The 25,864-nt window shown below is 58.2% G+C and overlaps 1 protein-coding gene across 2 annotated transcripts; it reads left to right on the top strand.

Annotated features, from left to right (window-relative positions):
• The first annotated feature begins 863 nt into the window (after positions 1 to 863).
• Positions 864 to 21,987, top strand: ADORA2A (adenosine A2a receptor). Of its 2 annotated transcripts, none has more exons than XM_045887228.2 (3): positions 864 to 1,036; positions 12,579 to 13,154; positions 20,208 to 21,987. In XM_045887228.2, exons 2-3 carry the CDS (start codon positions 12,823 to 12,825, stop codon positions 21,112 to 21,114), a joined length of 1,239 nt encoding a protein of 412 aa, XP_045743184.1. In that variant the 5' UTR covers positions 864 to 1,036; positions 12,579 to 12,822; the 3' UTR covers positions 21,115 to 21,987. The 2 variants fall into 2 exon arrangements, with proteins under 2 accessions (XP_045743184.1, XP_045743183.1); XM_045887227.3 differs by lacking the exon at positions 864 to 1,036 and adding an exon at positions 2,218 to 3,661.
• Positions 21,988 to 25,864: the final 3,877 nt, after the last annotated feature.

Genomic DNA, 25,864 nt, shown 5'->3' with positions numbered 1-25,864 from the left:
CAGAGAGGCCCCTGCGGTCTCTCCTACCAGATACCCTGCTCTTTGCGAAGTGGGGTAGGGAAGTGCCTGGCAGGGCATGGGGATAGGGGTGCGGGGAGGGTGGGGAGAAGGCAGCTGGCTTGATGTTCTGGCTGCTCCTGCGTGCCAGTGCCTGCGCTCCTGGCTTGGAGCCATTCTTCGGGTGGTGAGTGACAGGCCCTGGCATGCGTGTGGTCCCTGTCCGCCCTGTAGCCCAGGAGGAGGTCCCTGTCCTGTCAGGACCTCAGCTCCCACATCTGCACACGTGTGCCCAGATCAGCTCAGAGGTGCAGAGTACCTAGTGGGGTTGCTGTCTGACACCCGGAAGCCAGTGTGGGCTGGAGCATCTTTCTGGGGACTGGGCTGGGGGGTCAGGGCCCTGCTCTCGTGGCTGCCGCGCCTACAGATGGTTTGGGGAGCTTCCTCTGGCATGATTCTGTCTTCTTGGGGCCTGCTTTAGTCTAAGCAAGAGGTCCCCCACTTCCTCAATTCCAGAGCCCCAGGAAGTGTGCAGTGCCCCTCCCATTTGAAGAAGTTGGTGAGTACCTTAGGGTGGCCTGGTTGGTTCACAGGGACACTGGCCCCAGCACCCACCGGGTGCTTTGTCCTGGGTCTGCCATTGCTTTCCCCCTGATGTGGCCCAGCTGGCCCCAGAGCAAACAATCAGGGTCCAGAGGCCACCCAGGTGCATCCTGGACAGGAACAAAGCCGGCTGGGTGGGGGGTGGGGGTGGTCTGAGACCAGAAATCTGGAGCAAGAGAAAGCCCAGCTGGCCCCCCTGAGGGGCCTGGGCTCGGACGGAAGGAAGGGCGGGCACCCGTAGCCTTCAAAGCCTGACCTGGGGCTGGGCAGGGGCACCGAGGCCCAGAGGTAGAAAGCGGGGCCTGCCAGGGGCATCCCCATGCCTGAGGATCAGCAGGCCTGTGCCCCCCCTCTTGGAGCTCCGTCGGGCCCGCACAGGGGCCTTCCCTCTGGCCAACACCTGAGGAGTGCTCTCCAGGCTGAGGGCACAGCACCGGTGAGGGGGCAACAAGGCCAACACGGTGCTGGTGCCAGGAGCACAGGGGTGGGGGGGCCCTAGTGCGGGAAGGCCGGGAGATGGGGGTCAGCCACGAGTGCGTCCGCTCGGTGCGGGGAAGCAGGGTTTGTGAACAGCCCTCCCCCGTGCCTGCTTTCTGTCGCTGCCGAGCTGGACAGGCCCGGGTGTGTGCTGTCTAGGCAATGGCTTCACCGGAGACCTGGACAGAGGCACACGGCAGGTGACACGGGGCCACTGGAGCAGCTCCCTCTGCCTCTAACTGGCTGGGGAAGGACTGCCCCAGAGCGAGGCTGGGGGCCTGGCGGTGCTTCCAGTGTGGGCAGCTCCCAGGGGCCCCGAGGAGCTGGCTCTGGCGTCGAACCAGCCCCGGCCTGACCGCCTGTGGCTGGGGTGCCCATGCCGAGGAGCTGGGGGCTGCCTGAGGACCAGCTGTAGGAACGAAGCCCTCAGTCCCCGGGCGTGGGGCCCGTCTGGCGGGGAGACGGGTGTGTGCATGGCCAGCCACACGTGGGGAGGTCTGAGTGGGGAAGGTGCTGGGCCCCAGAATGGAAATGGCAGGGGCCCATGCTAGGGGCTGGCGGGACAAGAGTGGACTCACCCCCACGCCCCCAGGGTGGCTGAGTGTTGGTCTCTGCCCCATGAAACCCCACAGTCCCTTCCCCTTCTAGGCCCCAGGTGACTCAAGACAAGCTGTTCCTTGCGTGTTTGTTGAGTGAGGACTTGAATGAATAGGGGCCCGACAGGTGTGGGCAGCAGGGTCTTATCTCCACTATAGGAGTAGCTTATCCCATGAGATGGCACAGAAGCAAGGGCGTGGGGGAGGATCCCCTGGCCAGGCAGCGCCCCCAGCTGGTACCTCATCGCCTGCCTCCGGCTCAGGAGGTGGCAGGGCAGAAACAACACAGTTCCATTTTACAGGTGAGGCAACGGGAACCTCAAGGCTGCAGGAAAAACACAGCAGCAGTGCAGCCCCGGGGGGCAGTCCCAGGGGCAGTGTCCCTGCCTGGGGGGGGGGCTCCTTCCTTTGGTCCCCCATTGCCCTTCACAGGAGGTAAGTGGGAAGGGGGCTGGGGCTACAAAGGCCTACACTGGGGGATGGGGGGCCAAGGTGGGGAAGGGCCAGGCTGGAGGTTGGAAAGGCATCCAGGGACTGTTCCCAATTTGAAAAATCTCGCATGCGCCTCACCAACACCTGGAGTTGTGTTGGGGTTCTGACCCCTTCCAACCCACCCTCCTCCACTCCCCATGGCCTATCCTAATACTGGATATTAGGGAAAACAGGAACTTGGGGACCTGCGCCGGCTGAATGGGGACAGGAGCTCAGGCTCAGGAAAGAGCTGGAAGAGGCTGCCAGGCAATGGAGGCTGGCTGAATCCAGGCAAGTGATGGGCACAGCCTCAGACTCTAGTTCCTCAGCTGAGCCTGGGCTCCTACCACCTACTGGCGCTCTCCCCCTGTAGGAGACACCGTGCTCCTACGGGGGGGCCTCAGCTCTAGGGTCCGGTCGGACCCTGCACAAGCCCCTCTCCTGGGCTTCTCACCATGACCCAGCCGGCCCCCAGAGGTTCAAGAATGCAAGGGTTCCCATGAGCCCTTGGCCACCAATGCCCTGGCCTCTGGCTGTCTGATACAGTTCCTCCTGCTGTGCACCAAATTGGGGTTACCCCGGCTGTGCTGATGCAAGGGTAGAAGGCACGGCCCCTTGTACGGATTCCCAGCCCAAGAGTCTAAGATTCCAGGTTAGTGCGTTTGCTCAGAGAAGTGGAGGTGGGGGACAGGTCCCAACTGGGCCCCAGAGGCTGTAAGAACAGGAGGGGCCCTGGCCCAGAGTCTGTGCTGGGGCAGTCAGAGGGGCCACTGGAAATTGGGGTGTGCTTCCTAGAGGCATCCTTTGAGCTGAGGTTACCCCCCCCAAATCCCCCTCCCCCCAACCTGGAGCAGGGCTCAGGAAGGGAGGGCAAAGCCAGAGACCAGGCAGAGCCTGGTGGCTGAAGGCCTTGAGTGCCTAGGGAAGGAGGCTGGGTCTTAGCCTTCAGGAACAGTGCAGCCATGGAAGGACTTGAGGAGGGGGTGGCTCCTGGGCACTTCCCAGATCACAGCTGGACACTGGGGATGGATGACAAAGGCAGGCGCTGACCCAACTCAGCTACAACGATAAGGGATAGAGCAGAGCCCCGGGAGGACCAGAGCTGCAGGGGCAGCCCTGCAGTCTTGGAGGAAAGGGAGTGCGGGCCAAGGGCCGGGTGGACTTCACCGGGCGGGGAGGAGAACTCGGGCCGGGCCACTCGTCCAAGGGGAGCGGGTGTGGCGCTGAAGGTGGCCAGACGGACACGAGCCAGGAAGAACCCCCTGGGGAGCCGCGGGCAGGGATGTGGCGCGGTCCAGCTCGTCGTGGCCTCGTCCTACCGCGAGCATCGGCCAGGCTCGCAGGCCGGCTGCTCCGATCCCAGGGCGCACTCAGGGACTCGGTTTCCCCGCGCGGCGGGGCGGGGCGGGGCCAGTGCAAGTCTCGAAGCCGCCTGCAGGGGGCGCCCGTGAGCGCCGCGGCCGGAGCCCGAGCCCGAGCCGCCGCGGAGACAGCGGGAGCCGGCGCGCGAGCGGCAGGTCAGCCGGGGTCTCCGGTCCGGGGTCCCGAGGGTCCCTGGCGGGCGGCCGGGCGGCATGGGGCCGTCGGAGGCTGAGGGGCTGGGAGGGACTGGTGGCTCGGGACCCCTCCAGGGCACCCGGCCGTCCCGACCCTCTCTTCCCGCCACCCCGAGAGCGAGTTCACAGGGCTGGGGTCCGAGCTCTGCCCCGAGGCGGGGACCGGAATGGCGGGCGGGTGCAGGGGCGGCTCAGGCGCGGGCGCACGTCCTAAGCACAGTCGGGGGGCGGTGTGCGGACCCTCCGGGCCGCCCCAAACTGGACCGGAAGGTGCGCACGGGTAGGCGGGGAGGGGAGGGGGCGCGAGAGCCCGACGGCCCGGGCGGCGGAGGTTGGGGGGGGCAGGCGTCTGGACCCACAGGTGACGTGCGGGGAACGTCCGTCGGTCCGTCTAGGCGCCACGGGCCGGCCCCAGGGCACTCGGCGAACCTTCCGGACGCGCCCGGCGGGGGTGGGCTGGGGGCGCAGAGGTGCGGCCGAGGGAGGGCGGGTCAGACCCCCGGGGTGGGGGGGCGAGAGAGGGCTTCCGCAGGTGGAGCAGCCCGGGGCGGGGACCGCATTCCGGGGGAGGAACGGCGGCGAGGGCAGACGCTCGGCATCCCGAACGCCTGGGGCGCGGCGAGAAGGGGAGTCGGGAACGCTGGGCCGGGGCGGGAGCGTTCCGGGGACAGTGGTGGCGGGACCCGGACTTAGGGGACCCAGGGGAGTCCGGAGGCCGGGCAGGGTGGGTGCACGCCTCGGAGTGGGCTTGGCCGTCTGCCGGGCTGCCCTGAGCGGAGGTAGGAATGGCGGGAATGGTGGCGGCCCTCGAGGGATTTGACGCAGGACGGCCCAAAGGATCAAGGAGGGGGCCGCGGGCCCGCGGAGCGGAGACCTCTGCGTTCCCGGCACCGCCATGCCGCTTTAGACTTTAATTTTCCCAACTGTAAAATAGGAGGACGGTGGAGGCCAAGGCGGAGGCCGAGGGATCTGTGGCCGGAGGAGAAGCGGGAGGGCAGGTCTCCCCGTCCCCCATTCCCTAGGACCGGAGTTGTGGCTGGCCCCTGGGGGAGGATTAGGCTGCCCCTTTGTCCCGCTCTCCCTCACCGTAGCAGGGAGCACCCAGGCCCGTTTCCACCCACAGGGCCAGTGCTTGCCTCTCGCCCAGGACTCAGGCTGCCCTCCCTTTGGCCTCTGCTGTCCAGCCAGCCTCTGCACCCTCCAGAACACTCTCTGTGTTACCTCCATGCCCCTGGTTGTCCCCACCCCCCACCGTGGGGACCATGATGGGGAGCTCTTTGGAGTGCAGCGGGCCAGGGACGATGTTGTGGGGTCAGGGGCTCCCTCTTCAGTCCTGCTGTGGCTGGTCCTGGAGGCATTGGCTGGGCTGGCACGGCCCTGCCCTGTGGGCCAGCTCTCCTTCTCAGGTCTCAGCAGGTCCATGACAGGAGTTCCTCACCGAGGCCTGGCCACAGGTAGTGGTGTCAACACCTCTTTGCTCTGTCCTTGCCCTTTAGGGTCTCCCTGGCTCTCCCAGGCTCTAGTGTCCCTTGGGCCACTGCCCCTCCATCCTAATCCCCTCAGTGTAGACCAGGTTCTGGGCTAAGCCAGCTTCCGTGTTGATAACCCCAGAGAAGCTGAGGGCCGCCCACATATGGGTGGCAGGTGAGAGGCTTTGGGCCAGGTCAGTCCTGGCCGACCTTTGGGGGCTTGCGTGTTGCCCTCCCTCAAGTTGGGTTTGTGAGGGCCAGGCCCCCAACCACACCGTGGTCCTGCCTCCTAGGAGCCCACAGCCCAACAGAGCAATGGCAGGCTTCAAGGGCAGCCCAATGGACGGCCGATTTCGATGCCCAAACCTGGGTTCTGGTCTTGCCTCCTTGGCGCACTCGCCGTCTTATCTGTAAAACAAGTGTGATGGAAAGAACAACGCTCGACGTACAGGGTTGTGATGGAGAGTAAATGAGAGATGGGCATCAAAGGGGCAGGTCAGAACCAGAGGACGGGTTGGGGTCTGTGCTTGAGCTGGGGAACCCCAGAGGGAGGCTGCTGGCCCTGTGCGGAGGGGGGCACACCACAGGGGATCGCAGAGGGACATGTGGCCTGGAGTTGGCTTGGCGGCAAGCACCTGGCTTCAGGGCATCAGACCCTGCAACATTTAACTTGTTTCATTCCTGAGCTACCTTACCCCGATGGGCTGCAATTGCCAGCTCAACCATCTTGTGGCGTTTGTCTCGTCTGCCACAATTCAGACTGGGTGCTGAAAGATGTGCACAAGGGAGGCTAAGGGGAAGATGACCAGAGGGCGGGCCACGGCATGAAGTATGGGGTTTTGGGGGGGGTGTCAGGGGCTGCTGAGGAGACACCGGGAGTCAGGTGCTGAGCAGGTAAAAGGAACAAGTCCCAACTCCTGGGGAAAGGGTCTGGACCCAAGAAGCATCAGCAGTCACAGAAGGGAGGGGTTGTTACTTCATGGTCAGGAGGCAATGGTTGGCGTGCGGTGCCTGAGGGCTGTATCCCGGAGGTCTGTGCTGGGCCCAGATGGGGGGAGAGAAGTGGGAAATGGGCAGGAGCTTGGAGCTGGGATGCAAAGAGGAGGCCCCCAGAAGACTGCTCACCCGTACGAAGGGGCAGGTTAGCGGCAAAGGTCCCTCAGCCCCTGCCTACAGAATCGCGAAAAGGGCCCCGGCAGTGTGGGGTCCACGGGATGCTGCAGGGGAGGGGAAGGTTTGGATGGAGGGGAAGAGCAGCTGTCTCTCACTCCAGCCTGGGTGGGTGGGGGGTGGGAGGTACACAGGGAAGGCAGGGTGCTCCAGCTTTCCAGGCCCCCTTCCCCAGGCATTCTCTGACAGGCCTCTGAGCCTCATACAGGCTGTTGTATTTGCCTGGAATCTCCCCCCTCCCTCCCCTCATTTCCCTGTCCTCCAAGTCCCGCCCAAGTGGCCCCTCCTCTGGGAAACCATCCAGACTGTTTGGGGCCCAGACCCCCTTCTGCAGGACACGCGTGTCTCCGAAGATGCTGGGCAGGGGCTGGCGCTGTCTTTCTGCGGCTCCCCCTTCTGCCACTGCTGCCAGGTACAGGGGGCCGCTGAGTTAACAAGGAGAGTGGCGGAGCCGCGTGGCGTCCGGTGCAGCCCACGGGCCGTGCTGCTCTTGCTGGCTAACGCTCTCACCCTCTCCCTTCAGCCTCCAGGGCTGCGTCATCACACCTTCGTCCCAGGGACCCCAGAAAGGGGGTCTGCCTCCCTCCCATCCTCAGTGGGGCCACCGTCTAAGGAGCTCCTGCCTCCAACAGACCAGCCTTCTGCCAGGGCCCCACCCAGACCCACTAGGGCCATCTAGGACCCCCCCCCCCGTGTCCCCTTCAGGCATCATAGTGCCTGTCATCCCACCATTAGAGGGTTCATTTGAGGGAGGTGTGGGTGCCAAGCACATCCTAGGGTGCCGTCTCACCGGAGCCTCGGTGCAAAGGGGAAGACTCTTGCTCAGGATCTCAGGGAGTGTGGGATGGAGCAGGAGTGGGAGCCCACCTGAGCTCCTTCCACCACAGAATGGGCATCCAGCACCTTGTGTGTGGGGTGACCTCTTGGAGGGGGGCCTGTCAGAGAGGTGGCCAGTGAGGGGGTGAACGGAGACCTCCGGCTGGGAGGATGCAGATTCTCCCCGTATCTGGCCTGGTTGTGTGGGGATGGGAGAGGGTCTCTAGGCCCCCCTTTGGGGAGAAAGGAGCTGGGGCAGGCCCTGTGGCCCCAGAAGCTGATGATGTGGAGGCTGCTCGAGGGGCCAGATTCAGCACGGGGAGCTGGCTCTCCACCCCACCAGTTCCTGCCCACATCCTGCCCCTGGGGCTGAGAACGGCAGCCTCCAGAGGGGCGGTGGGGGAGGGGGGGGCCACTGGATGTCTGCCTGGTACTTTGGGCCAGCCTGCACCATGGTCCTGAAGTTGTCCTGCAGGGAGGGAAGGAGAGAGGTCAGGGGCCCCAGTGCTCCGCGGTTGCTCACCTCCAGGCAGCACAGGAAGACACTTGCCCCACTCCAACTGATGGGTTTGGAGAGGGGCTTGGTAGGTCCCAGGGCCCCTGGGGTTTTGGGAGGCGTGTGCCGAGGCCCGGGCCGCTCCAAAGACCAGTCACGGCAGAGCCATCGGCGGCGGGCTTGTGGCTGAGAGCCGGAGCAGAGCTGCCCATCCCGCTGTTTCTTCTTTGCCTGTTGCCCTCTCCACGCTGACTGAGCTCCCATGAGACAGGTGTGGGTACTTCTCCGTCTACCTTCCTCGCCCCTCAACTGTATCTCCTCATGGGCTTTGTGTCTTTGGGAAGTTGCTGTGATAATTCCTCAGTGCTGATAATCGCTCAGATCCCCAGTTGTCTCCCAACTGGGTGCACGCCCGAAGCGCAGCATGTGGATTGTGTTCTCTGCCTCAGTCCCTTTATTTTTCATTTTGGGGACTTTTTATTATTTCTTGTTCATGTTCATCTGTTCTTGTTTCATTTCTGCCAGTTGAGTCATAAGTTCTCATTCTTGCTTGTGGATGCTACTCCTTTTTTCATTTCTTTAAAGATCCTAAATGTCTTTGAAAAGCATTATTAGATTATTACCTTCCTCTCTTCCTGAATGAATGAATCTCCATATTTGGGGTGCTGTTGCTTATCTGTCTTGAGTTTTTCTCCTGTGCTTCGAAATTGTGGTTTGCAGGCTCATCTTCAGTGGGAACTGAGGCCCTGGAGGCGGGGAATCACCGCACACTAGGGTAGCAGCTGGCTCTCAGTAGCCTCCTGGGACAAGTCCTCCTTCAAGGTCCCGCGCTGTAGGCTCAGGACCCTTCTGGGGCCAGGCTCAGCAGCATGTGGTACAGAGCTCCCTGTGATCCCGCAGCTGGGATGCTGCTTGGCACAGAGTTGGCACTGGTGGAACGTTTGCTATGAGAAAGTAACGGGAGAGTCTCAGGCCAGGATTCTGGAGCCCAGGACTGGGCCAAGCATGGTTATTCCAGGTCCGAGTCCCTACAATGGGCCTGGTATATTGCCCTCTGCAGCACCTAGGAGCAGAGGTACAGGGTCCTACCTGGAAGCTAGCAGGCACCTCTGTCCAGCAGACTTGGGGGGGGTACAGCCACCATCTGGGCATGTGTACAGAAAGCCTTGCTAGTGTGACTTAAAAGGAGCCAGAAGTGGGCCAGGAAATATGTGGGTTTTGATTAAATGGAGTTTTAAATAAAGTGGCCAGGTCAGTGGGGGTGAGGAGGAAGGCCAGAAGAAGCAGCAGTTTTGAATCTGACTGCTGGGAATCCTACAGGGTTGTCCTTTCAAGGCTCATTGTGCACGTTCCCCAGCACGTGTCTCTAGTTTTTATGGGACAGCTTCTGCCCTCTGCCCTGTTCCCAACAAGGGATAATCAGAGGGAAATATTACATTATTAACATTTAATTTCCTTTCCTGGCTAGCAACAGATGACTCAAGAATTAATTAGAGCCAGCAGAGAGGGATAGGAAATTGCCAGATCCTGGCTCCACCCCTGGCCCCCTCCCCTTGGGCCTCAGACCTTCCTGTCGCTCTGGGAGGCCTCTGAAGGGAGGGAAGCCGAGAGGGGCCAGGAGGCCCCAGGAAATCTTCCTGCTGCTGTGTTTTCCATGGGCATTTCCCTCAGCTCTATCCCACCCTCTCATGCTCTCGGTAAGGCTGGGGGAGGTCGTTAACCTCTTTGGGACTTAGCTTCCTCATCTGTAAAATGGGGCTCATGGGGCCAACGAGAATAGATGATCCCATTGTCACCATGCTCTTATATTGTGAGCTCCCAAGCAGGCTGCCCCTGCTAAGAGGGTCTGGAGTAGAGTCCCGGCACCCTGGGAGAGTGCCGGGCTTGGTGGCTCGGTGGCCAGAGCCCAGTGACACAGGCTCTCTTGAGCTGTGTGCCAATTCCCGTTTCTTGTCAGTGACACATTAGTAGCTTGAAATTGGCTATCCTGGGAGCATTTACACCATGAAAGTCTGACAAAGGCCACAAGTTAGGGTGCCCCCACCCCCTGGGCTGATTTGCCCACCTATGGCTGGGAAGCTCCCAACCGTCCTGCAGAATAGCTCCAGTAGGAGGCTGTTCAGCCTTCTTCCTGCCCTGTCTGTCCCCTGGTGCCTTGGGCTCCACTGATGTTCTCTGCTTGGGGCTGGCACTCTGGTTTACAGATGCCCAGGCTGCCTGTGGGGCCAGGCCAGCCTCACCCCAGGATGAGGTGGCAGCAGCTGGAAGAGCCCGCAGGAATGCTGTAGGAAGGGCAGATGCAGAGCCAGATGTGCAAAGAGGCAGCCTTTTAGGACCCAGCTGTCAGGGGCATTAGCTCCTTGCAGGACTGATGTGGGCAGGAGGATCTGCTGCACCCAGTGAGATTGGGAGGGCGCCACAGGCATGGTGTACAGCAGGCAGGTGGCTTCAGTGTCGTCAGGCAGAGTGTTGGTACCGGGTGCCGTTCACCATGGGAGCCCATAGCGCAGAAGGTGGTTGGGAGGCCCTGAGGACTGGGGGTTTGCAGGCAGGTACCCGGGGCTGCCAGGAGAGCCTCACCAAACAGAGAGCTGGGTTAGGCCCCTCGAAAAGGCCTTTCCAATCCAGGCATCCTGGCTTATGGAGTCAGCCTGGCGTCCAGGACAGGTGCTGGTGGTGTGACCCCATCAGCAGGGCTTTGGGTGGTGGGATAGGGCAGCCCGGCCTCAGCTCCACAGAAATGTGATACATATTTGGGTCAAGTGGACCACTGGTGGTCCTACGTCATCTTTCCCCAGGAAGGGCCTTCTGAATCTGGACAAAGGTCTGGGGCCAAGTCAGGCCTCTAGCCTGGGCTGGTCAGATTGGCAGGGGCTGTGGCGCCTCTCAATGCAAATTCCCCTGGAGAGACCATAAGTCCAGGTCAGAAGGGTGGCAGGTAATGGTGAGGAGGCGAGAGGGCAGACAGCTCACAGGTAGCGGGAGGCAGGGTCCCTGAGGCTTACTGGGCCTGACCAGACCCCACTGGGCAGTGGCCTGCTGCCTCTACTGCTGGGCCTGGGAGGCCCCTAGGTGGCAGGCAGTCTTGGGCCTGTCACTTCCCTTCTGCCGAGTGAAAACTAGAGCCCGGACACACAGCTTCTGCAGTTGGGGGGGGGTCCCTGGTTGCTGCTTTGGGCTCTAGGCCAGGGACACTGGGGCCAGGGATAGTACTGGGAGACTTGGTCTGGCCCTCCTCTGCCAGTGACATGCTTCATGAGCAGTTGGCTGGCAGGTACCCTGCGTATACCGGGGGCTTGCGATTCATTCACGGTCCCTGCGTAGTGGGCCCCTGCCGGGCCTGGGAGAAGCCCATGGGGTCTGCCCTAGGCTGTGGGAACCCCTCCACTTTTCGGGGACTGTCCTGTTTCCTGGTGTTGGGTCCTCCATTGGAGCCTCCTGGTGGGCACAGGGCATAGCCCTCGGGTGTAGTTCCAGCCGCCTGAGGCACACTGGAGTTGGAAGGAGACTTGTGTTCCTCTGTCGCAGCCCTCTGCCACCTCCTGGATGGGGTGGGAGGAGCCTGGCCCTTGGAACATGGCAAGGGACCATGAGTCACCTTCCCCCAAGGTTACCAGTCCTGCTCTATCCCTTGTGTCCTGCAGGAGTGAGGGAGGGCACACTTTCCTGAGCCCACGTGTGGGCAGCTGCAAGGCAACTTCGGGCCTCTTGTTCCCATGCAGGCAGCAGCTACTGCCCGTGGGCACCTGGGGCCCCGTGAGGGCTCAGGACCGGGGGAGGGGGTGGGTGTGGCATGAGGGGACACCGTGAGGCAGCACCTGTGAGTGTGACAGGTGGGGGCAGCGGCAGTGGGGAGAGGCCCCCAGGCTGGGAGTGGGAGATGGAGACCATTTCACAAGCTCAATGGAACCCTGGGGGTTTGGGCTGGGGGAGCCCAAGACCTCGACTTCTGCTTGTGCTTCTGCGGGGTGTCATTCCTTACATTTCTATGACGTTTTGACTCTTGGGGGAGCCCTTTCAGATCTATTTATTTCCTTCTCATGGAATCACGAGTGAGAGCTGCAGCGGTCCCCAGAGGCTATCTGGGGTCCGATCTCCTCACAGTATCAATGAGGAAACGGAGGCCTAGAAAAGAAAAAACCATCCTTGCCTGCAGTTCCCCAGCAAGTCCTGGCTGAGCACCCTGCTTTCTGCCCAGCACCACACTAAACTTAGCCTATGCTGGCATCAGCCAGGCAGAGGAGCAGGTTAGGGAGCAGGCGTGGGAGGAGGGAGGGGAGGCCACCCCCCACCCCGCCCAGACGTGCCGTCAGCTGGCAGGGGTTGCTGAGGGGCGGGCCCCCTCTGTGCCTGCTCCTCCACACTGTGCAGCGTCACCAGCAAGGGCCTGGGGGCTCACCTGCCGGCAGTGGGAGACAGGACCAGATGGGCCACCCAGGTCCTTCCAGATCAGAGCTCTAGATGTCTCTGGGCCTCTCCTTAACCTAGCGGTGTAGGTAGGTCCTGGTGGTTCCCAGGGAGAGCTCTTGGGGGACGGAGAGGACTGAGGCTGGCCGAGAGAGAAGGTAGGTGGGCCTGGGACAGCCGAGGAGTGAGGGGGCCTTTCTGGAAGGGTCCTGGGGGTGGCAGTGAGCTCAGGGACCCAGGAGACTGAGGGCTGCCACAAAAGGCTTGGGAAGCTGAGCATGGGGGGCAACACGGGTGACTTAACTTTGAAGATTCCTGTCTCCCCTAGAAAACACAAGGGCCGAGGCTGATGGCCAGCCCCGTGTCCAGGGTGGGAGGGGCGGGGCACAGTGGGTTGTCCTCAGGCTGATGCCTGGCCTGCGGGGAGGGCACTGGTGAGTGGGACTGATGGCCGCTCCCGGGAATCTTCAGCTTTGCCCGCTTTGCGGTCCAGCTCTTCACCAGGCTTCTCCCTTGGCAGGTGCCTTGGGGACTACGAAGCCGAGCTGAGCCAAGATGCTGCCAGGGCCCCTGAAAAGGGCCCAGTTTCTGGAGACTCAGAGTGGGCTGTGAAAAACCCCTTGGGGAGCCCCCCTCCCAGGCAGGGAGGCTCTTGGCTCCTGTGAAGAAGGGGCTCAGGGGCCTGGGCAGGGCCAGCTGCACTGCAGCTATGGACCGTGAGCTGGCCTGGCCCGCGTCCTTGCTGACCCTGCCTGTCTGCAGCCATGTCCACCATGGGCTCCTGGGTGTACATCATGGTGGAGCTGGCCATTGCCGTGCTGGCCATCCTGGGCAACGTGCTGGTGTGCTGGGCCGTGTGGCTGAACAGCAACCTGCAGAACGTCACCAACTACTTTGTGGTGTCCCTGGCGGCAGCCGACATTGCTGTGGGAGTCCTCGCTATCCCCTTCGCCATCACCATCAGCACAGGGTTCTGTGCCGCCTGCCACAACTGTCTCTTCTTCGCCTGCTTTGTCCTGGTCCTCACGCAGAGCTCCATCTTCAGCCTCCTGGCCATCGCCATTGACCGCTACATCGCCATCCGCATCCCACTCCGGTGAGCTGGGGGCTGGGCGCGGTGGGTTGCCCCTGTTCTCTTCCTTGGCACGCCTCATGCCGGGGTTCACACCTGTGAAAAGGCTGCCTGTGCCAAGGTCTGCTGTGTGCCCAGCCAGGGTCAGGGTGAACCTGGAGTCAGGGTTTGGTCTTTGATGTCTGTGTGTTTGAGCTGAGGACAGCTCCATGGGGGCTCAGTCTGGGGCTGCCCAGGGCCTGGCACACAGCCAGCAGTCGTGCCAATCCAGTTGATCCTGTGGGCACCGGGCACCCTGGCCCTCCCCAGTCTTCCCCAGGCTGCGTGGTTGAGGCTGCTGCTTTGGCTGTTGGCAGATGTATGTGGCCCGGGCCTGAGCGGTGCATCTGGGCCATTTTCTCACACAGCATGATGCTGGGGTGGGGTGGGGCATCATGGGAAACCACAGGCCCTCAGAGCTAGAAGCCCGCCCGCCTGCTGGCCTCCAGCTCCTCTGGGCCAGCCGCAGTGTGCACATTAGGAAAATGACCCAGAGAGGGGAAGTGACTTGGCTGAATGCCACAGTGAGTCACTTGGACCAATATGCAAATTTTGTGCTCCTGAGGTCAGCAAGTACTCATGGTCTTGGAGAGAGCTGTGGGCTCAGCTAGTGGAGGGAGTTTTCATGGTGAATCTTGTGTGAAGTGACTTCAGCCCTGGATTGTGTAAATGAAGACTTTCCCTGAGGCTGAGTTCCTTTAATGTGGCCTCCGCCTACCTGGCCCTGAGGGAAGCTAGGAAGTACCTCCCTCCCCCAGAGTGTGTGTGCGAGAGGGGAGGGGACCTCCTGTCCCACCTCCTTGACCCTACATGTGGGAGCTGGGTTCCACAGCCTGGGTGGCTGCAGACCCTGAGGGAGGTCTCAAAGGACCAGGGTACCTGGTCCTGTGGGGAATTCTCCCAAACAGGTGAAGCGCCTACCTGTGGAGCAGGCCTCAGCAGCCCCGTGCTGGCCAAGCGCACCCCAGCTGGGAAGAGGAGCAGTTTCAGTGAGAATGGAAATTTAGAGTATCAAACCCAAGGGGGCCCTTAGAGGTCATTTCCTCTCATCTTCTGGATGGGAAAATGATACTCAGAGAAGGGAGCCAGCCCTCAGGGCCTACACAACGAGTTGGCTGCACAGTTGGGCCTAGGAAGAAATGTGGCCTGTCACCCACTGCAAGACTCCAGTCTTTGGGGAACAGGGTCACAGGGTGGCCCCGGGCTCCCAGACCTGCAGTAGGTGGCCACTCCTGTCACGTGGGTTCAAAGCGGGAAGCAGGCACCCTCCTCATGCTGGTCGAAGGAAGGGAGGAGCCTGGGCCCCGTGTAGCCCTGTGGGGTGCTCTGGTCTCAGGAGAGCTTGTCAAAGAGGAGACTCTGGCCAGCCTTAATATTAGAGGACTGGCCTCATAGTGCAGAGTCCAGGCTCATTGAGGGACAGCTCAGAACACAGGATCCCAGGTAGACTAAAGAGAATCAGTGTCTACTTTAGGCCAGGCTGAGCATGAGCTGGGCCTGGGCCAGCCCTGGTGGACACATTGAGTAGCGAAGCAGAGACCTCGCTTTCACTTCCTTTCCTGATTCAAAGGGCAACAGTAGTCTAGGGAGACATCGGGGCTCAACTGAAAGGATCTCAGCTTCTTTTTCTCATCCCTCTGTATTCTGAGAGTCAAGAGAGTGATTCCTGGTGTAGGAGTATGGGACATGCTGTGTGACCATAAAAAGTCAGCTGCTGCTCTCTGGGCCCATTTCCTCATCTGTAAAAGGGGACAGGCCTCTCTGTCCTGCTGAGCTCACAAAGGTTTTGTAAGGGGTCCAGTGAGCGGATGGGAGTGATGGGACCCGGAGGAGGGAGGGTTGGTGGGATGGAGCAGATGGGGATTCAGCTCTTTCTTGAGCTACTGGAGTTTCAGAGCTGGGTCCCTAAATGGAGCCTGGCCCTGCCCTGCCCCATCTGTATCCCCAGTTCCCACGATCTTCCAGAGCAGGACCTAGTTCTGCCCAGACCCTGGCCGTTTGAGCAACGCTTGTTAAAGCTTTGGAAGGGTCAGCCTGGATCTCTTGGATTTGGGAGTTGTAGGGATGACCATGCTCATCCTCCCCATCAGGCAGAGAGCCTCAGAGTTGCCAGAGGACGTCAGCACAGTTTCTCCTTTGATCCTCACAGCCCGGCCTTGTGGCCAGGGCGGATGTTATGACCCTGGTGTTACTCATGGGGAGGCCAGAGCAGGAGAAGGAAAAGTGTCTGCTGACTCGGGGACCTCCAGGGCCCTTCGTGAAGTTCCAGGCTTCCTTGGGTCCCTCCACTTTCTTATTCCTCAAGGGCCCTGGGCCAGGGAGGGTGAGGTGCATGAAGGTGCAAGGGGGAACGAGGTGAAGGCAAATGAGAACCTGGAGCTCCTGGCAGCTCTGGAGCCACTGCCTGACCCAGGCTGCCCGCTCCTGCCTGTCCCCGTGTCCCCTGCCAGCTGGGAATCTCCCCTCCTCTGCATGCTGTCCCCTGCTCCCCTCAGTAGGTGCGTTTGGCTGCTCTGAAGGGCGCATCCCCTGACTGCTGCACTGCACCAGGCCTGTGTCACCCACCCTTCAGTTCTCTCTCTCTTTCTTCTTTCCCTTCCTTCCTTCCCTTCTTCCTTCTTTTCTTGTCCTTTCCTTTCCTTTCCTTGCTTTCCTTTCTCCCCCTTTCTTTTTTTAGACTTTTTATTTATTTGAGAGAGAGAGCACAATCCAGGGAGGGGGGCAAAGGGAGGGGCAGAGGGAGAAGCAGACTCCCCACTGAGCAGGGAGCCCAACGTGGGGCTCAATCCTGGGACCCCAAGATCATGACCTGAGCTGAAGTCAGACGCTTAACCAACTGAGCCACCCAAGTGCCCCTCTGTCTTTCTTAGGAGAATTTAGTATCAGAAAAATCTGTGCTCCTTCCCAAGTGCAGGGACCCTGGTGGGCTACATACGGCAGGGCTTAGTGAGAAGTGGCCTGGCCAGAGGCAGAGGTGGGAGCTCTTGTAATCCCCAAAGGACAGAAAGCCTAGGGTGAGAGACTTTATTTTTGTGCCCCTTGTCTCCTGTCTCTCACATTAGCCCCTGGTGAGTGCTCACTCTCCTTGGGAAACAGGCCACATATGGAGCAGCAGTTGGTGCAAAGACCTGAGGTGTACATGGTGAATCACCCCATGGGGACAAAAACCAAGTACCTGGCTTCTAAGGAGGGCAGGATTGGGGGAGAGGGCTCCCTGGAGGAGGTGATTCTGGCTGGGTCTTACAGGATGGGTATGTGTGGGGGCAGGTGTAACAGGAGTGAGCCAAGCCTGGACAAAGGCCCCAAGGAAGGAATGAATATGTGGGCTCTGGGTCAGGGAGAGGTGACAGACAGAACAGGAGGGCAGGGAGGGTATGAGGCTGCCTCAGGCCTGCGTATGCCCAGGAGAGAGTTTGGGTTTCACTCATGGGTCAGTGGCTCTTCAGTTCTCAGATCACTGACTCCTTCAGACAATTTAGAAAAGAAGGTTCCACCTTCTCTCAGTGTAGGGAAAATGCCCAAGAAGCCCCAGCTGGAGTTGTGGGTGGTATTCCTGGATCATAGAGTGAGCCCCCAACATGGATAATGGGGAGTCCCCAGGAAGGGGCAGCCTGTGAGCTGGAAGACGCAGGGATGCCGAGGTACCTCCAAATACCTCCAAACCTGGTGAGCAGGCTCTGGCACCTGCTCTCTGTGATGCCTCTGGGCTCCCCTGAATGGCAGAGTGTTGTGCTGGGTGCCTTTGGTACCACTTACACTAGACGGTCTGTGTCTGGGGCCCAGGGGGCCAAGATGTGACTACCATCAGTCACAGGTGCAGCCCAGGGGATGCCCCTGGGCCAGGCTGTGGCTTGGCTGTTATTCCATTTGGGCCCTAATGCTGTTCCAGTTCCCTAGGGGCCTGGGTCCAGGGCTCTCAGCCTAAGGACTTTCTTCTGAATAACAAAATTAATCTGTTTGATATTTGTGTGTGTGTGTGTGTGTGTATTTAAATAAATTATTACCTGCACATGCTAAAACATCAAAAAGGAACAACAGGTATATGGTGAAAAACTGTCCCTTTTGTCCCCTGCCCTACCTTCAGTTCTCTTCCTGGAAGTCAGCATTGGGAAACCTATCAGAGATATTCTTTGCATGCACAGGCAAGTGCTATTAACGTGTGTTTGTTTCTGTCCGCACAAGGGCTTTCATTTTAAAATGCAGTGCCAGACTTCCCCTCATGGGTTTCCTTGTCTGTAAAAGCAGACAGTTGAACAGACCAGGGATTTTCAAACTGTCCTGGAAGCCTTTGGGCTGGGCTCTGGTGTCCCCACCAACTCATTCATTCAGTGAATATCAAGCTGCCTCCCTTCCTCACCACCCTACCTCTGTGGTTGCCTGGGAATGTGAGCAAGAAGGTCGGCTGCCGGAGGACAATTTGGAAATCCCCAAAGCAGGTGGTCTCCAGGGTCCTCTACACCATCCCTATAACTGCTTGCTTCTGCTTGCTTGCCTCAAATGACAGGAAGCTCACTTTCCCTGAAGCAGCCCATTTCTTGTGTGCACAGCTCAGCTGAGAAGTTCTTACTTGCCCTCACTCACAATCCACCTCCCTGTAATCTCCACCCACAGATTTTACATTCTGCCCTCATGGGACAGTGCTCACAGGCCCTGGATTTTTAGTCCCATTTTACAAATGAGGAAACTAAGGCTCAGAGATGCAGAGTGACAGAACATGGCCAAACCAGGAACGCATCGGCGCTGGAACTCAGGGAGGGATACACTTTTCTCAGGAAAAATACCAACATTAAAATAGCCTCCTAGTCAATGAGATTACATAAATTATAATTTGTAGAGTACTAAAAACTGCCTGGCACATGGCAAGTGCTGTGTAAGTATTAAGTGGTGGTGGTGGGGGGAAGCCTGAGACTTTGTGTTTGAGGCTCCAGAATAAGAAACAGGGCAGCGTAGGCTCTCTGTGGCTTGGTGGAAATGGTCAAGTCCATGACCCTCTTCCTGCCCAGCCCTGTTGCAGGCACCCAAGCCCCTGCTAAATGGGGTTGAGGGCTCCTGGGGGTGGCCCTGCCCAGTTACTGTTTGGATTCAAAGCTGACATAGATTCAGAACTGACACACTTACCTTGGCCCAGGGTGCTCTGGGCTCCTAAAATGTCCACGGCAAATCCATTCCTCTCCTTAGGCTTCAGTTTTCCCATCTATAAAACGAGGTGGTTGGATTAGATAAGAGGTCAGAGGCCACCAGATATTTTTTTTCCCTTAATTTGAATTTGTTGACAAAATGTAAACCACGGGCAATCTTACCCAGAGAATCAGCTCCTCGGCCCCTTCTGAGGTCTGGCGGCACCAGAAGCACATTCTGCATGGGCGGCCAGGGGCTGAGCGGCGTAAGCCGTCTCTTGTACACACAGTAAATGTCCTGCCAGCCTGCCTCACACAATTCTTACTTGTAGGCCCATGTTTGCCATCCATGGACTAGATAGTTTCTGTGGACGCTTCCCATTCTGGAATTAAGTAAAGGACATCTACTGTGTGTCCCTGTCTCAATGCTGGTGATGCAGAGATGGATGCAGAAAAACCCTGCCCCCAAGGGGCCCCTGGCCTCAGGGGTCCAAATGGAGTAGAGATTAGCTGCCCCTGGGTAGGAAACTTCTCAGGGAAGATATCTAGCCTGAATGAGAAGGTTGGGTAGGGTTTACCAGGTGAAGGGGAGGGCAGTCTGGTGTTGCCAGAATCAAAACCATTAAACAGATGGTCATCCCTCAGAGATCACTGAGGTCACCTTCTTCAGTCAGGGAGATGATTTTTTGATTGCCCATTCTCTCTCTCTCTCTTTTTTTTTGGAGAGAGAGCGAGCGTGCATGTGCAGGTGTGCATGGGGGGGATGAGGGGGGAGAGGGAGAGAGAAAATCTTAAGCAGGCCCCCCCCGCCAACACAGAGGCAAACGCAGGGCTTGATCTCACGACCCTGAGATCATGAACTGAGCCGAAATCAAGAGTCAGGCACCCAACTGACTGAGCCACCCAGGTGCCCCAGACTGCCCATTCTTTTTTTTTTTTTTTTTTAAAGATTTTATTTATTTATTTGACAGAGAGAGACACAGCGAGAGAGGGAACACAAGCAGGGGGAGTGGGAGAGGGAGAAGCAGGCTCCCCTCAGAGCAGGGAGCCCGATGCGGGACTCGATCCCAGGACCCTGGGATCATGACCTGAGCTGAAGGCAGTCGCTTAACCAACTGAGCCACCCAGGCGCCCCCAGACTGCCCATTCTTTAATAAAATCTATGCCACCTTTTCTGTGGGCCTGGGATCAACTTCCTGGCTGGCAGATCAGGTCAACACTGTGAGTTTGGGACTGAGTCTGGCTCTCTAGAGTCCTGAGTGATTTCAGGCAGATTATTTTTCCTCTCTGGACCTCAGTACCTCATGTAGTTCTTTCCTCTTGAATGTTAAGACGTACTGATGTCGTGTCTCTCCAGAGGGCTGTGAGCGAATTTGGAAGGAAGAGAGGGTCTATTGCCCAGGACCTCCACCTCTCCTTGGGGGCTTCTGGAGACCTTCAGTTAAGTGGGGAAGGAAGAGCATGGAGTACAAGAGACATGACTCATCTACAATCTGATCTGGCAGGTTCTGCCCCCCGCCATTGAGTTTGCACTCCTGACCCATTCCCACTCTAAGGGGAAACTTACTCTAGCATCAACTAAGATCAACATGGAGGTGATAAGTTCTCTCACTTATAAATTCCCTCAAACTGAACTAATTGAGTCCCAGGAACTACTTGTAATACTATATAGTAATCATCTGAATGTCTATGCAATGGCTTCCTTGCCAGGGAGCCTGCTCTCCTGTTAGCTCCTGTGGGAAAAGGCAGGGCTTGGACCTGCAGTGAACAGAGGAGGATACTGAGGCTAGGAGGCAGGAAGTGACCGGTCCAAGACCTTTGAGCCGGTGGGTGGGGGACGGGGTGCCTCTCTGGGTTTCTGACTCTTGGCCCCGCCCAGCCTTGGTTTTTCAGACCTCTGATGCTGGTCTCCTTTCCCCAGGTACAATGGCTTGGTGACTGGCACAAGGGCCAAGGGCATCATTGCAGTCTGCTGGGTGCTGTCGTTTGCCATTGGCTTGACTCCCATGCTGGGCTGGAACAACTGCGGTCAGCCACAGGGGGGCCAAAACCACTCACAGGACTGCGGGGAGGGCCAGGTGGCCTGTCTCTTTGAGGACGTAGTCCCCATGAACTACATGGTGTACTACAACTTCTTTGCCTGTGTCCTGGTGCCCCTGCTGCTCATGCTGGGCGTCTACTTGAGGATCTTCCTGGCGGCTCGGCGACAGCTGAAGCAGATGGAGAGCCAGCCTCTGCCGGGGGAGCGGGCTCGGTCCACGCTGCAGAAGGAGGTCCACGCTGCCAAGTCGCTGGCCATCATTGTGGGGCTCTTCGCCCTCTGCTGGCTGCCCCTGCACATCATCAACTGCTTTACTTTCTTCTGCCCAGAGTGTAGCCATGCCCCACTCTGGCTCATGTACCTGACCATCGTCCTCTCCCACACCAATTCTGTTGTGAACCCCTTCATCTATGCCTACCGCATCCGTGAGTTCCGCCAGACCTTCCGCAAGATCATCCGCAGCCACATCCTGAGGCGGCGGGAGCCCTTCAAGGCAGGGGGCACCAGTGCCCGGGCCTTGGCAGCTCATGGCAGTGATGGAGAGCAGATCAGCCTCCGCCTCAATGGCCATACTCCTGGGGTGTGGGCCAATGGCAGTGCCCCTCATCCTGAGCGGCGGCCCAATGGCTACACCCTGGGGCTGGTGAGTGGAGGGAGTGCCCATGAGTCCCATGGGGACATGAGCCTCCCAGATGTGGAGCTCCTCAGCCATGAGCACAAGGGAGCATGCCCAGAGTCCCCTGGCCTCGAGGGTCCCCTGGCCCAGGATGGAGCAGGAGTGTCCTGATGATCCACTGAATTTGCCCCTTCCTACAGGAAGGAAATCTTTCTCTTTGGTGGATAGAGCCAGTCACGTTGGGAAAAGAGTGAATGTGCCTGGAGGCCCTTTTCATGGCCAGTTCCCACTTTGGACTGAGAGGAGGGAGCCCTGGCTGGAGCAGCATGAGGCCCAGTAGGAAGGGTTTGGAGTCCGAGGAAGTGGACGTTTCATGTTGGGAGGCCCTGCATCAGGCCAAGACCACAGCACCAGAGCATCTTGGCTGGGCAGGGCCTGGTTCCCCACTCTGGAAGCATCTAGAAGTACCACCCTGACTTGGCAGAATAGCTGTGGCAGAGCAGGCTGGCTGGCCCTGAGGCTGGGGGGCAGGGAGGGTGGCTCTAGCAGGCCCTCTACCACACACACAGACCACCCTCCCCAGACTTTCCAAGGGTTCAGGAGCTGCTGTGCCCAGAGGTGGCGTTTTTCTTTTCCTTTTTTTTTTTCCCAGGAGAAAATGTTAAGTGTGAAGAATACCTTTTTTTTTAAATTATCTTCCTTCCCTGGTTGCTGTCTCTGTTGTCAGTCCTGCTGCTCACCCTGCTCCAGGGGTCAGCCCAGGGAGCCCCAGGCAGCACTCTCTGGCTACCATGAGCTGCCACGCACTTCTTACACTATCAGTCCCAGGGTCATCTTTGGGGGCCACAAAGCTGGGCTCAAGGATGGGGAGTTGTAATGGAGTGCTGCCTGACTGTGGGCTCAGGGGAGGAAGTGGGGACTGGCCCACCATGCGGTATGCCTGGGTAGCTCAGAGCTGCCCAGTCAGAGGCCCTATCTGCCTTTCCTTCTGAAGGGAATGTTTTTTTCTGAGATAAAATAAAAATGAGCCATGTTGTGTTTTAAGCTTGTCCAATGAGAATGGTGTCTGAGTTCCTTTCCCCATTCCATAGCCATGCCTGGCACACATACATATGGGGTGTATATTGCATGTGTGAGAGAGTGTGTGCATTTGTGCACAGAGAACAGACAGACACCCTGCCTGACTGGGGGTGCCTCACAGGCTCCCATCTTCTGAGGGAAAAGGCTGCCTGGATGCACCAGAATCGAAATGCCCCTGAGCAGCCCCCAGACCTGTGTTCCTGTGAGACGGGGGGTTGTAGGAAGAGGGGCTCTTCCCAGCTGCTCTCCCTCCAGAGGCCATGACGCCTCTAGCCCTAGATGTTTCCTCAGTGTGGAGTGTGGCTCCTCCCTCCCTCTTTGCTTCCTAGAGTCCTGAGAGGAGTGGCCTACTCTCCCCATGCCCTGCTCCACCCCTTAGCTGAGAGGCCACAGAGGGATGTGGAAAGCAATATAGGCGAGGATTCAACTGCCTTCCCCTTCCCCTGGAGTCACCCCACCTCTTGCTCCCAACAAAGAAACCTATATGGTTTCCTGCTCTGAAGCCTGCCCCTGGGGCTGTGTCATCCTTCCATGCTGGACAAGTTTGAGGCCCAGGGGGAAGTTAGCAATCTGCTGCGGCCGGAGGGCCAGTCTGGCCTCAAGTCTCATAAGCACACCTTCAGGCAGGGAGGGGGAAGGGGTGTTAGAACTTCACAGGTAATCCTCACACAGCCCTGGGAGCCCCATTTCACAGCTGACCGAACAACCTCTTTTGAACAGAGAGGTTAAGTACTTGCCCCAGGTCACATAGCTAGTAAGTGGCAGAAATAAACCTAAAACCCCGGTCTGACTACAAAATCCATGCTCTTGTGATAAACTATTTCAACCAAACCAAAAAGTATGAGATAATACCAGGTCCCCACCACTCTGCTCAATAAATGAAACATTACAACTATAGTGGAAGCATCTGACTCCTTCCCATATTATTACCCTGCTTCCTACACCTGGAAACGACCACTTTCTGAGGATTTCATTTGGTTCCACTGCACATCTTTGTACCTTTACTACACAGATGCATATGTACTTCTAAGCCAACAAAGATTTGCTTTAGGCTCTATTTTACTGTTACGTCAATCAGAGGTCCTCTAGGCTGGCTGCACGGAAGAAACACTTAAGGTACTTTGAAAAGCACCAAAGCCTAACCCCCTCCCCCAGAGTTCCCCGGGGGTTCTTATGGACAGCCATGAGATAAATGCACAAGCCCATCCCTGTCCACACCAGCTCCCTCCTCTCTCCTACACACTTTGGTCTGTGCTGACTATGGGCTTAGGGTAGAGCAGTGCCTGGGTTGTTTCTAAGGAGGCCAAGAGTATGGATGCTGTTGGTCCTCGTGACCAGTTGGTGGGAAGAGGCCAGAAAGAGAACCACAAGGGTAGAGAAGGAAAACATTGTCTCTCCTATCTTTACTGAGGCTTCTTATGTACTGAGCTTTGGGTACTGAGTATATGGGTGTAGGCTTTGGGGCTAGGGAGGGACAGGACCGAGGGCTCAGGAAAGGCTCCCAGGTGCTACTGATCCCCGAGTGCTCTTAGGGACAGCCCGAAGCCTGGCTCCAGAGCCCAGACAATTCTACCTCCTCAGGTCCCCATGGCGCCCAGTATCCTACCTCCATACCCGCCCCCCATGCAGGCTCCCACTGTGAGTCATGCCTAGAGTATAAGAGCACACGCACAGAAATAAACAGATGCATGTGTCACTCTCTGACCATAAGAGAATACACGTGTGCACACGTGAACATACACATGGGCAAAGCCTACCTCAACAGAAGTAGGTGCCCACAGTAGCAGCATAAAGTCGATGTGAAGCCTGGCCCAGCCCTATGGAGTGCAGACGCGTCTGCCCCAGGCCAGGCTGCCTGGGGTACTACCAGGGCCGCTCTGAGCCCTACAGCTCTGTCCAAGGGCCCTCTGCCTTCTCCATGCTCTGCCCAAAGGGCTAAGAGTGAACAGCATGCCTCATTCAGACCTGTCCTGAGCACAAGGGTCCCAAGACAGAACCTATTCTGGTGATGGCCCGAGCCCCTCTCCATGGCAGCAATGGCCAGGGCCCCCAGGGAGCCTATGGGCAGAAGCCTGGTTCAGCCTGTGTTCTGGTTCATCATCACTGGCCCTCATGAGAGGCAGGCTCTCTGGAAGCTTCCCCTTTCCCTCCTCCACTTGAAACCCTTCCTTTGCGGCTCTCCCCACTTGTATTAAAATCCTTTCCTCTAGGAGACCTCACAAAATGCTCTGGGCTCCAGAGAACCACTTGGGAAGTGACGTAGAGCCTCAGTTCCATATGTGCAGGCAAGGGGCAAGCTCTAGTGACAAACCACAGCAGAGTAGGGATGAGGGACAGCCTGGAGAGTAAGAGGAAATGAGTGATGATGCCCGCTGGATCTACCAGAGCTGGGACCATGGTCTTCTTTTCAACTGTGGTTGGAAAACAGGAGCTGGCGGGTCTCAGAAGCCAGGTGCCTGGAGAGAGGGAATGGTTCTGTGCAATTTGCCCCCATGCTTGGGGCTAAAGGAATGGTGTCAGTGTGGCATTCTGTGCCTAGAATGCAGCTCCTATCCTGTTGTGCCATATACCAGCTGGTGTGGCTGCTCCCGTGGGCAAACCCCCGAGAGCCTGTGCTGGGCCCAAGTGCTGCCTGAGCCTGGCAACAGCCCTCTGAGATGGAAGGGGTTATGTAGGTGTTGGCAGGAACTGAGGTCGGCTATGGGACAACCAGTCCCTCTCAGGTCTTTATTTACTCTGAAAAGTGGATGGTGCTCTATAAGAGTGTCAGATTATCACCTCTCCCCGCCCCCTCACTCTAACCCCTCCTCTGTCCCTAGGCACCCCTCACTACAGCTGTCATTCATCATTAGCTGTGACTGTCACGGTTGGAACAGCCCCTGTCAGGCTGCAGAGCCAGGAGGGGGCAGGAGAACGTCAGATGACTCAGACAGCCTCAAAGGACAAGGATAGGCATGCAGAACCTAGAGCCTAGGTATAGGAGGCACCATTCTAGATGCTCTGCCCTGACCCTTTCCTCTGCCAGAGGAGAAAGAGCAGCTCAGCAGAGCTTTCTCACAAGCCCCCCTGCCCTCCCACTAGTCAGGCTTAGAGAAGGGCTGGATGCAGAGAGAGGCCAGGCTGAGGGTATCGGCATGGGGCTGGGCAGGCGACCGGTGAGACAGACCCAGTGTTCTCTGACAGAAGGATTTTTTCCCTGCCAGTGGAAAAGGCTTTGCATGGAACCGTCCACAATTCTTTGCTTTGCCCAAGGGAAGTGTCTGTGTGTATGTGTGATTTTGCAGAATTAGCCATCAGACTAGCACCTGATGACCAGCTAACTTCTCAGCAAGGGCTTGGATAGGACAGAGCAGGCTAGAACTTGAGCTCCATCTCCTGACTCTGTTCCGCTCTCAACAACTTAATGAGCACCTATTGATGAATGCTAAGCCTAGAGGGGGGTCAGCAGGGGTGCACAGGGAGCCAACAACCAACTAAGGAAACTAAGCTAGATGCAGCCTGTCAGGGTGGCCAGAGGTGAGGGCCATGAGTGGGACACAAGTGCTGGAGGTTTAGAGGAGGAACAAGTTGCATACAACTGTGCAATCAGGAGGCTGAAGTTGAGTTAGCCTCTTAAAGGCCAGTGGTCAACTCCAGGGCCCGTCCGTATCTTCAAGGTGTGCAGTAGGAGATAAGAACAAGAAGCAGCTGAGTAAATGTGTGCCTGATTTACATCTGCCTACACAGAGGCAATTTTCAAGTTAAAATGTTGTCAGAGGGTTGTCACAGTTTTGATCTTTCCTTTCTGTTCTCAATCCACCCACATTTTCTAGTTGGGTTGGAAAGGGGAGTGAGGGGGACA

The sequence above is a fragment of the Mirounga angustirostris genome, unplaced genomic scaffold (genome assembly GCF_029215605.1).
Source record: "Mirounga angustirostris isolate CCGP_5_RB_7025 unplaced genomic scaffold, mMirAng1.0.hap1 SCAF_14, whole genome shotgun sequence".
NCBI classification, from domain to species: domain Eukaryota; kingdom Metazoa; phylum Chordata; class Mammalia; order Carnivora; family Phocidae; genus Mirounga; species Mirounga angustirostris.
Note: the sequence above shows the minus strand (reverse complement) of the source record. Positions and strands in the feature narration are given on the sequence as shown.